The sequence below is a fragment of the Coregonus clupeaformis genome, chromosome 11 (genome assembly GCF_020615455.1).
Source record: "Coregonus clupeaformis isolate EN_2021a chromosome 11, ASM2061545v1, whole genome shotgun sequence".
Lineage (NCBI taxonomy): Eukaryota > Metazoa > Chordata > Actinopteri > Salmoniformes > Salmonidae > Coregonus > Coregonus clupeaformis.
The window spans coordinates 31868441-31880871 of record NC_059202.1 but is presented as its reverse complement, the minus strand read 5'-3'; the positions used below and the strand labels follow the sequence as shown (position 1 = coordinate 31880871).

At 43.1% G+C, this 12431-nt stretch overlaps 1 protein-coding gene and 1 non-coding gene across 2 annotated transcripts; one reads left to right on the top strand and one right to left on the bottom strand.

Annotated features, from left to right (window-relative positions):
• The first annotated feature begins 1743 nt into the window (after window positions 1-1743).
• LOC121576780 (hyaluronan and proteoglycan link protein 4) lies at window positions 1744-11901 on the top strand. Its single transcript, XM_041890235.2, has 5 exons — window positions 1744-3029; window positions 3865-3985; window positions 5648-6010; window positions 8426-8728; window positions 10330-11901. The coding sequence occupies exons 1-5, from the start codon at window positions 3027-3029 to the stop codon at window positions 10713-10715; spliced, it is 1176 nt and encodes a 391-aa protein (XP_041746169.1). The 5' UTR covers window positions 1744-3026; the 3' UTR covers window positions 10716-11901.
• On the bottom strand, window positions 2329-2401 carry trnaa-agc. Its single transcript has one exon. It is a non-coding gene; the product is annotated as a tRNA-Ala (tRNA).
• Window positions 11902-12431: the final 530 nt, after the last annotated feature.

Below are 12431 nucleotides of genomic sequence, written 5' to 3'. Positions count from 1 at the left end.
ATCCATTTAGGTAAAATAAACCAAATCAGAAAAGAAATTCAATTCAAAGAGGCTTTACTAGCATGACCATATTGACATACAGTATTGCTAAAGCACATAAACAGGGAAACGTGTTACACATTAACATCCAGTAGTCCAATAGGATGCAGACAATAAACATTAAGTTAACATTCGTTTAAAAGCAACAATCATGTCAACACAATGTAGCAATATGAACAACACTGATGGATATCAGCAACAACATGAAAACAAGAATATTACAGGTGTCTGTGTGTGTGTGTGTGTGTGTCTGTGTCTTTGTGTACTTCACTGTCAGTTGATGAGCAGGTGTACAAAAAAGGCTTTACAACATATATGGGCAAGTCCATTTAGGACAGCACATTTCCACCATAGTTCACATTAGGAAGAAAAAATGACAGCATGAATGCTCACTAAACAAACATATACTACATATACCTTTTTATACACATTTTTTTTCAGTAATTTTTTAAGAGTGAAAGGGAAGTAAGCAATCGCTCATCATAGGATCATACATATTTCAGTTACAATATTAGTTACAATATTAGTGTTAGTTAGATCATCATGTCAAAGCTGGACCTGCAAAGTCTGAACGACACAAGTGTGCAATGATTGGAGTGATTTTGTTTCTTTTTTTTCTTGCTTTGCTTGTTTTCAAAAGGAAAAATCATAGTTGGTAAAAAATAAAATAAACTTTCGTTGAAAGGTATCACACTGTATAATTTACAAATATCTAAAGAGGTTTAGTGGATGCCATAAAACATCTGTGGAGCTTGAAGATTTGTAGTACATAGATGTTTGGCAGAGATAATTCAAAAGAATAAAATCATAAACTCTATCTATCGAGAGAGAGAGAGAGAGAGAGAGAGAGAGAGAGAGAGAGAGAGAGAGAGAGAGAGAGAGAGAGAAGTGTTTCCTTAGAGCAGTACATGCAGCAATCACTTAATGGAGTGATGTCATAATGGGCCACAAAACTTTGGGGATGTGGATGGAAAGTTACAGGCAGGAGAGGGGAACCAACAGAAGCAGGTCTTGAGACATGAGTTTGCCCCTTTTTGAAAACCTCTTGAGAGAGGATTGGTGGGATATATATACATACATACAAACATACATACACTCTAGTAGTGTGTGGAACTACTGGTACTGTGAGGAAAAAAAGATAGATGATGTAAAATGAAAAATAATAAAACAAGGAGTCCTCACCCTCTTCTTCATCCTCCTCACCCTCTGGAATTTCCCTCTCTTTGTCAGACCCCTCACTTTCATCACATGCTGGCTCTCCCTCTTCCTCAACTTTCTCAAAACCTCGATTTGTTTCTCTCACTTTTTTGTTTGCTGGGGCAAAAAATGACTTTATGTCCCTTCCTCGTTTCATGATAACTATTAGAAAAAGAAAAAACGTAGGGGCATGCATTACATTTTGTTACCTAACCATCCCTCCCTACTTAACACTGGCAGATAACCTGTTGATTACTTTACTAAAAATGTATTTGTTATCGCGATGCAACAGCCAAGACGGATGAAGTTACGTGGTTAACATCACAACATTGTGTAGACCTAGCAAGGATAGCCTACTAGCCTACTTTTTGGGTGCGCCACTCTAATTTACCCGTGTAGAACGTTGCCGTGTAGAGCGTTGCATTAGTTCCGCTTTTGGCGCTCGCGTGTAAAATAGTTATAAATTCATAATTTTTTATTTGGTCAGCACGGGGGGGCCACAGGGGTGGCCAGGGACATTTCCAGGGAGGCACGGGCCTCCCCCGGCCTCCGTGTAAAACCGCCACTGAGATGCAGTTTGGACGTTTCACCGGTAAAACTTGAATAATTATCATTAACAGTGATGATGGCCTATTTTGAAATACCCAATTTGGTGTTTGACGGTATTAAAAATATTACATTTTATTTAGACAATATGTGTGGGCATAGGCAGACGTTGCAATTGGAGGATGCATTTTATGCATTTTCTATAATGTAGGCTGGCTATTCAATTGGCTACATCTGTCGATACAAACTTTGATTGATGACATCATTTACATTTTTCTGCGATCCGACACCTTAAAAAATAGCACCACACAAATGACTGGTAAACTGGACTCTTTATGGACTCCAACTGAGACATGACAGAAATAAAATGTTACACAATCAAAAGCATGTCCTACTATAATGTAAATTGGCGTGATCCTGACTTCAGAAATGCCGTAATCATTCTCAGCAATGCTTTTAGTTGAAAGGAGCACCATCGTAACAGTATAACGTATGCAGTCCTTTCTAGAACGCTCTCTTGAAACATATAGGCCAAGAAAAAGTATTTGGAGAATGCGGGCATCGATCCCGCTACCTCTCGCATGCTAAGCGAGCGCTCTACCATTTGAGCTAATTCCCCATACTCAGTTCAGGCTCGGATTACGCTCATATACTACGCAGTGTTTTGTCTCAGCGGTCAGTTTTTGTTATCCTACTAACTTATGGTCCATAATAACTACATGCACACAAAAACTTGTGTTTAGTGACATGTAGGCCTACGGTTGAATTTGCTATTAACATTAGATTAGCTACAATTACAGTGTTTGCTTGTGGACAACATTGCTAGGTTAAGTTTAATGAGGTTTAGGCTACTGCGTGGAAATATCACTGCATTTTGAACTGAAACATTGTGTATCTGCTGGCACAATTTACCATGCCACTGTAACAGCAAATGCAACAATGTAGCACTTCTGTTGTTCCCTGACCGTACCCTGACAGTGAATTTCTCTGCCGCTCTCTGATACTGATTCACGTCATTATACTGAAAATGAGTGAACTGCGGGACAGTCCAATTAGCCCAGCGTCAGCAGTTGCCCTGCATTGCCAAAATCAAACAGCTATGGGGCGGGAGACGGCAAGCTAACTGCAGGATAGAGAGAGAGGATGAGTCAAGTACTGCACCATATCATTAACAGCCCAGCCGGAGCAAACGAAATACGGCATATCTAACTTCAGACAGACACAGTATTCTTGAAGAGATAATAATGGTAAGTGGCGGGATGGGTTGCCTCTGTGTCTGCGCATCATGCGCTCTTTTTTTATAACTGCATGGGATATTACTGTAGCCTGCAGTAACCTTGAAGATGTGCTACGGTACTGTAGCCTACTACTGCAGTACAGTGCATGATGAGGAGGAGAGAAGGAGACTGGAGTGGCGTATGTAGGGTTATTTGTTCACAATGTGGTCAGCAGCATATTTCCATGTTCCTGTTATAGTCTATATAGGGAATTAAAATGTCTAATATTGCAGAGGTGCCTGAAAAGGAATGTATTATACTGCAATAAAAACCCTTTATTACATGAATGCTATTATTGTTTACTTTTTGAACATCTAAACATATGGAGGCTCTGTATGACATTGTATCCATATATTTGTTCTACTGTACAATGAAGTTGAACTAATACTTCACCTTATTCCAACCTTAACCCACATACACAGACATAAATGTCCCCTTGGTCGAAATGGCACCAATTGTGTAATACCATTTCGGAGTAACTTTAGTGAGCAGCTTCAGCACCTTGCTCTTTCTCCTGGGGTTATAACATAGTGCCAAGTCAGGTGAAGTAATAGGCCCCATTCCTTAATGGCTATATCACATGGTGCACTGCACTCTCCCACCACTGCACAATGTAGCACATGATGTTCAGTTGCAGAATTGCTCATTAGTCATGTCCTAAACAAGATAGAAGTTGTTCCATCCTCCATGTTATGATGTATAGGCTAGCCATATCAGGCCTTACGAATGCCTAGCAGCACCATTGGGCACCACCATAACTCAAACTTCACCAATGTGTCCTTCTCTCTCCCTGCCTCCCTTGCAGCACTCCTCACAGCCCCTGTTCCTGGGGACAGTGACCTGCTTGGTCCTAACCTTTGCCCTCTCTGTGACCTCCCTCCCTACTGATGCCAAGAAGGGAAGGAGGAAAGTTGTTCATGTACTCGGTAAGATCTCTGCCTCTGTCTCTATCCCCATCCCAAACATATTGCATCACTGCAATGAGATTGCTTCCCAACATTACGAGGGACGTAGGCTATAAAAGAGCAGCTGTCTGGGTTTCAATACACGTGAGTTGCCAAACTTTCTCTCTCCTCCATGATTATTGGCAGTCAACTGTAGAAAATGTAATATCTGTTTCATATAAAAAAAGTAGGACTCGTTAGTTAAATGTTGCTCGATTCCATCCACTTCATAGTCAAGCAGATGCTGTTGATTTGGACACTTAGAACAGTCTCTATCAAATGTTCAGCCTGAACTTGCTGGTCTTGGACCGGCAACCAGTTACAATACATACTGTATTTCCCTTGTTATCATTACGTCATACTATTACAATGTTATTATTATATTATATACAATAGGCTATTAATACAGCTCTCCTCACATGTTTGGATGTATTCTGTAAACAGATCTCAAAGTTCAGTGGTCGGTAACAAACATTTCAGAGTGCAGAGTTCCCAGCCCACAGTCATAATAACCAGCGGTCACGGCTAATTGTAGGCCTTGTGATGTGCTCACAATATGCGGACTCTTAGAAAAATAATCAGTCTTCTGCGTTGCTCAGTAACCCTGAGAGAAGATCACTCACACAAAGCCTAGGAGACGGCCTGGCTGCCAATGATGCAAACCAGGGCTACATTTCATTCCAAAAAGTTATCTCCTACTCTCTACTCTCGTTCACTGCCTCACAAATCTGAGAGAACTGGGTAGGTGTAAGTTATGGCTCCATCTACACGTCATATTGATTTCCAGTCCTAAAAGATTTGTGAAGTGGAATGAGTGAACACGGGTGTAGGGGTGGGGTGGGTACAACTTTCTGGAATGAAACACAGCCCAGGCCTTGGGGATTCAACTGGCCTCAAAACTGATGTAAGAAAACAATAAGTTATTTATTGGATGATGTAGTAGGCAGTGCCAGTGACACAGAACAAGGCATGCTGGGATCTGGTCCTGATGATGAAACACACGTCTCTCAGGTGACACGTCTCCTCACCCCATTGGCCGCCACTGGGGAAACGATAGGCTTTGCAGAGAGAAGACATGGCTTTGTGGATCTTCCCTGCCCACATACTATCTAATTATATATACTTTCACTATCCTGATATTTTAACTAAAGTTTGGGTGGTTCCCATAACTGTAGCAGTAGTCCCTATGTAGGTAAAGTACAGGTAAAGGTCAGATCAGGGGTGTCACATTCGGTCTTCAAAGAGGTCTGGAGGGCCGCACTGAAAATTTGTTATAGTTCCTCGCCGTTAAAACGTTCAAAAGATTGTCCTCTATACATCTTTTTGGGATTTTTCAATGCTCCCTGACTGTCTAGCTTTTATTTAGGTGATTATTAGCGAGCTGGACACAATCAAGAAACTGTATGAATGTAGGTCCATTATCATTTCTACAGAGTTTCAATTTGGTTTTAGTCATTTTAAAGTATATTGAGTTTGTTTCCCTGCCAAAAAATGTATAAAGAATTAAATATTATAATAATGTTTTACTCAAACCAACTGCGGGCCGGACTGGATCCCCTCGCGGGATCAGATCATTGATAAACATAAGTCATCCCAACATTACCTGTCCATTCTTCTTCCTCTACTCTCCCTCTCTGTGTCCAGAGGATGACACCGGGGCAGTGATCGTTCAGACCGCCCCTGGTAAAGTGATCACCCACCGGGGAGGCTCCATCACCCTGCCCTGCCGCTACCACCACCAACCCGAGAGCTCCGACCCCAACTGTATCCGCATCAAGTGGACAAAGGTGACGGACGCGCTGGTGTTTGAGGATGTATTTGTGGCGTTGGGCCTCCAGCAGAGGGTGTTCGGGTCATACCGGGGTCGTGTGTCCCTAGAGCAGAACGGGCCGGGGGACGCATCTGTCATCATCCACAACATCACCCTGGAGGACTACGGACGCTACGAGTGTGAGGTCACCAACGACATGGAGGACGATATGGGATTCGTCAACCTGGATCTTGAAGGTCAGGGGTTAAGGTTGAAGGATTCAAATCAGATCAAATCACATTTTATTTGTCACATGCTTCGTAAACAACAGGTGTAGACTAACAGTGAAATACTTACGGGCCCTTCCCAACAATGCAGAGAGAAAAAATTATAACGCAAGCAATAAATGCACAACGAGTAAGGACAACTTGGCTATATACACGGGGTACCAGTACTGAGTCGATGTGCAGGGGTAGGAGGTAATTGAGGTCGACATGTACAGTGCTATGAAAAAGTATTTGCCCTCTTTCTAATTTTCTCTACTTTTGCATATTTGTGATACTGAATGTTATCAGATCTTCAACCAAAACCTAATATTAGATAAAGGGAACATAAGTGAACAAATAACACAACAATTACATATCTATTTCATTTATTTCATAAACAAAGTTATGCAACACCCAATTTCCCTGTGTGAAAAAGTAATTGCCCCCTTACACTCAATAACTGGTTGTGCCACCTTTAGTTGCAATGACTCCAACCAAATGCTTCCTGTAGTTGTTGATCAGTCTCTCACGTCGCTGTGGAGGAATTTTGGCCCACTTCCATGCAGAACTGCTTTAACTCAGTGACGTGTGGGTTTTCAAGCATGAACTGCTCGTTTCAAGTCCTGCCACAACATCTCAGTTGGCATTAGGTCTGGACTTTGACTAGGCCATTCCAAAACTTCCAATTTGTTGCTTTTTAGCAATTTTCATGTAGACTTGATTGTGTGTTTTGGATCATTGTCTTGCTGCATGACCCAGCTGCGCTTCAGCTTCAGCTCACAGACGGATGGTCTGACATTCTCCTGTAGAATTCTCTGATACAGAGCAGAATTCATGGTTCCTTCTATTAAGGCAAGTCGTCCAGGTCCTGAGGCAGCAAAGCATCCCCAAACCATCACACCACCACCACCATGCTTGACCTTTGGTATGATGTTCTTACTGTGGAATGCAGTGTTTGGTTTTCGCCAGGCATAATGGGCCCATCTTGTCCAAAAAGTTGACTAAAGTTTGCCAAAAAGCACCTGGATGGTCATCAATACTCTTGGAAGAACGTTCTATGGACAGATGATTCAAAAGTATAACGTTTTGGACGACATGGTTCCAGTAATGCCTGGCGAAAACCAAACTCTGCATTCTACAGTAAGAACATCATACCAAAGGTCAAGCATGGTGGTGGTGGTGTGATGGTTTGGGGATGCTTTGCTGCCTCAGGACCTGGACGACTTGCCTTAATAGAAGGAACCATGAATTCTGCTCTGTATCAGAGAATTCTACAGGAGAATGTCAGACCATCCGTCTGTGAGCTGAAGCTGAAGCGCAGCTGGGTCATGCAGCAAGACAATGATCCAAAACACACAATCAAGTCTACATGAAAATTGCTAAAAAGCAACAAATTGGAAGTTTTGGAATGGCCTAGTCAAAGTCCAGACCTAATGCCAACTGAGATGTTGTGGCAGGACTTGAAACGAGCAGTTCATGCTTGAAAACCCACACGTCACTGAGTTAAAGCAGTTCTGCATGGAAGTGGGCCAAAATTCCTCCACAGCGACGTGAGAGACTGATCAACAACTACAGGAAGCATTTGGTTGGAGTCATTGCAACTAAAGGTGGCACAACCAGTTATTGAGTGTAAGGGGGCAATTACTTTTTCACACAGGGAAATTGGGTGTTGCATAACTTTGTTTATGAAATAAATGAAATAGATATGTAATTGTTGTGTTATTTGTTCACTTATGTTCCCTTTATCTAATATTAGGTTTTGGTTGATGATCTGATAACATTGAGTATCACAAATATGCAAAAGTAGAGAAAATTAGAAAGGGGGCAAATACTTTTTCATAGCACTGTACATATAGGTAGGGATAAAGTGATTAGGCAACAGGATAGATAATAAACAGTAGCAGCAGCATATGTGATGGGTCAAAGGAGTTAGTGCAAAAGGGGTCAATGCAGATAGTCCGGGTAGATGTTGGTTAATTATTGAACTAACTATTTAGCAGTCTTATGGCTTAGGGGTATTTGTATTTATTATGGGTAGAAGCTGTTCAGGGTCCTGTTGGTTCCAGACTTGATGCATCAGTACTGCTTGCCATGCGGTAGCAGAGAGAACAGTCTATGCCTTGGGTGGCTGGAGTCTTTGGCAATTTTGTAGGGCCTTCCTCTGACACCGCCTGGTATAGAGGTCCTGGATGGCAGGGAGCTCGGCCCCAGTGATGTACTGGGCTGTACGCACTACCCTCTGTAGCGGTTAGATGGGTTATGTGTGGTGTAAGACCTCAGTCAAAATGAGGACAAAAATGAAATATTAGAAAATGTAACTGGCAGAATGGAGTTAGTGTTTCTCAGCTTTCACAACATTAGTAATTTGTCCTCATAGTTCAGTATCTCTCTCTCTCTTTCCCCCAGGTGTGGTGTTCCCCTACTACCCACGGGTGGGGCGCTACAAGCTCAACTACCACCAGGCTGAGGATGTGTGTAAGGAGCAGGATGCCATCCTGGCCTCCCATGCCCAGCTCCACAAGGCCTGGCTAGAGGGCCTGGACTGGTGCAACGCAGGCTGGCTAGAGGACGGCTCCGTCCAGTACCCCATCTCCCACCCCCGGGACCAGTGTGGCCGCAAGGACACCCCTGCAGGGGTACGCAACTACGGCTACAGACACAAAGAGGATGAGCGCTATGATGCTTTCTGTTTCACCTCCAACCTCAATGGTGAGTGTGTGGTCCTTTCCATGCTTCCTTTCCTTGAGCAGAAGAGATATATGAACATTGATAGGATTCCCCAGATATCTTTCCACCGTATTGCCTCTGCTCTGACTATACAGTGTTTTCAGATCTGTGCAGACGAAGGGAAGGAGATGAGGCAAGGTGTATTGAGATGCAGCCAGAGTCCACAGCAGCGATAGGAGCCTGTCTCTAATCTCTGCCTGTGATCCCCTAGCCTTGGGTTGATTACGCCCTCTTAAAAGGACCTCAGGGTCTTCTGGCTGCGCTTTTATCTCCTCTCCTCTGATTTCCATCCACACTTCCACACAGCCGTGGCAGGGTTCTAGGGCTCAATACTTATTAGGGAGCCTGAGGAAAATAAAAGCAAGGTTTGGGAGCACTGCTGCTACACTGCTGCTCTACTGTACAATAACTCGTCATGACAGAATTATCCATCTGCTACCAGGGAATTTAAACATTCAATTTGGAGTATTTATGGATACAGCCGCTGACTGCTACGGTAAGATTGTGACTCAGTCGGTGAAGAAATAACAACATTTGATTCATTCTTCTTCTCCTGAGACTGAACAAAAGTAATGATATTCTTCCCCTGAACATTAAAGTAAAAGTCCTTTTGTCAACAATATCTGAGCATCTGAACTAGAGAAAAGAAAGTACACAGTAGCCATAGTCGAACTTTAACCTGGTACTTAATAGTGGAGACCAAGCAGTCTCTTCATTGCCTCCCCCAGTGAGTTCATTACAGTCAACAGACAGTCTGGCCTGAGATGTGGGCTATCTTCAGGAGTAATGGTAGGGGATACTGTTGCACTGACCAGTTGGAAGATACTGTATCAACACAGTAGCCTTTGGGGAAATATGAGACAATATTCCTCCCTAACAGGCATCAGCCACATAAACAAACGGAAAATTGAAAGCCAAGTGCAAGGCTGCTGGCAGCCGTTCTGTAGTAGAAAACTACCTTGTGTTTTCTAGTTTTTGCTTGTTTATTCCTCTCTGTAAAAAGTTAACTCAGCTTCATTTTAGCTCAAATACTTTCTGCAATCATGATCCCATTTCTGTAAATGCTGGTAGGCGAGAAGTCTTCCCAGAGCAAGATGAAAGTAGACATTTAAGTATTTTACTGTCCACCGCTGCTTTATTGCTTTTCGATTTTGAGCAGCTGCCCAGATGGATGTTTGGTTGATTAGCGATTGGGAACACATTCTGCAGGCGAGGGATCAGACTGGTCTAGGCCATGAGAACTCAGAATCTCTCCCCTCAGGGCATCTGCTGCTGTCTCATGTGGTTCCCTGTCTTTCTTTCTCTGTCTCACACCCCTGGTAATTTCTCTCCTCGTCTGTTCTGGCTCCCTCTTTCTGTTTCTCTCTTTATCTTTGTCTCTTTCTTGCATGCACGCGCGCGCACACACACACACACACACACACACACACACACACACACACACACACACACACACACACACACACACACACACACACACACACACACACACACACACACACACACACACACACACACACACACACACACACACACACACACACACACACACACACACACTCCTCTCTCTCTCTCTCCTCCAGGTAAGGTGTATTTCCTGAAGCGTTTTAAGAAGGTTAACTATGCTGAGGCAGTGAAGGCGTGCCTGCGTGACGGCTCGGTTGTGGCCAAGGTGGGTCAGCTCTACGCTGCCTGGAAGATCCAGCTGCTGGATCGCTGTGAGGCCGGCTGGCTGGAGGACGCCAGTATCCGCTACCCCATCGTCAACCCACGCACCCGCTGCGGAGGGCCCCAACCGGGGGTCCGCCACCTGGGCTTCCCCGACTTGAAGTTCCGCCTCTATGGGGTCTACTGCTTCCGTAAGAACCAAGAGCGTGTTAATGGTGATGTAGTTAAACCGACACAGCGCTCAGGGAAGAGCAGCAAGGACATCCCCATGAACACCACCACCACCACAAGAAACATCTAGAGAGAGACTGAGAGGAGGGTTTATTAAGATCTCTGCTGCTACAACATAGCTCCATCCATTGCTTTAACTAAACAACGTTGCTGAACATCACTGACAAGACATGTTAATTTGCAGCAGGATTCACCAGAAAGGGAAGGTAACAGCGTGGTTCAGTTAGGGGCGGAATCTTTATCTCAGTGATTTCCCTTGTCTTAAATGAGGTGGCAGTCATGTTGAGAGTGTTTCGTGTGCCCGCCACTGTCTCAGAGAGGCTTAGCTAGTAACTGCAGCAGATCATCATTTCTCAGGCACATCAAGATTAGAAATCCTTTCATGAATTAACGCCATTGTTTACAATGCGTCTATTAGAGACATGCAGAGAGACCACATGCATAATGGGGGCTCAGTCTTCACAGTGTGTTCTGTTCTCCATGTGGCTTCATTTCTGGAGGAAAAGGTCCTTTGTGAGAAGCACTCGACTTTAAGCAGTACCAGCCGGAGAGAGTCACATTAATTAGTGTGCGGTGCAGACAGAGACAGACAGAGACAGATAATTTACTATGTCTGTCTGAGTGTAATGAATGCAGCGCATTAAGCGAGCCTCTCTCTTAGAGGCCAGATTAGCAGAGACTGATGATGAACTTTAAAGCAAACTACTATCATGCCTAATCCATCTGTGAATGTTGCCACGTGCCAGCATGATGCCCAAGCTTTGCCTGGCATGGCAGGGCACTGCTTAGAGGTGCCCTTTGAGTTCTACTGCGCCCCCAGTCACCCGCCTCTATCCGGTTGCCATGTTTGGGTAGAGCCATCTGAAACGTTTCTCCTCAGTATCTAACTAAGTACTGACAACCGTACCAGAGCTCAATAAACATAGTAGTGAATATTGTACATTTGATTAGATATATTTTATGACAAAATGGTTAGTCTATAGCAAGTATGTTTTACCTGGAGCTAAATATAGTAACTGAGGCTGAACTAACTGAACTATATTATAGCTGCTTTAATAGTTGCTTGATTACCTCATATTTATATGCAGCCATGGCCATTGATTGCACTATTTGTTCAATTGTGAAAAGCACAATTTTAACTCTATCAGTCACTATCTTGATGTATGAATGTATCTATAGTGAAGGCTATATGCTGAAGCTGTGATACAAAAGTAACAAATGAGATCTTGTTGTTCATTAAAACTGATTCTGTGAGATTCTGTTTTTGGATTTTCATCATCTCTATTGTATCTGGTGTTGAAGTGTTTGTTTGTGAGTAGCACTGTGAGTGCAGGCTTTAGTGGGAAAACACTTGCTGCACCGCCAACACAACAGAAGTGAACATGTAATTTCCATAGTAACAGTCTTTACAAGCCCAAATCAAGTTTGAGGCAAACTAACAACATGAAACAATCATTCTGCTAAGTGATCAATTTGAGCAAAGCAAATTTGGATGATTATGAGTGAGCTGTAGCTATGCATAAACTTAAAGTATGTTTGTTAAGACATTTGTTAAAGACACATTCAAATGCCATGAAGACATATTGTGACTATTTTAATACAACATCGTTAGAGCAGGGTTTATCAGTCATATCAATCTCTGCCATAAATTATAAGTCTACCGGCATAGAAACGAAATTAATTAACAGAGGCTAAGCCCTGAGTCATCTTGACATTTATAATTCAGGGGTATCTATTCCACATTTCAACATTGAAGTACGCTCTTGGCTGATCTGGTGTTAGTTCT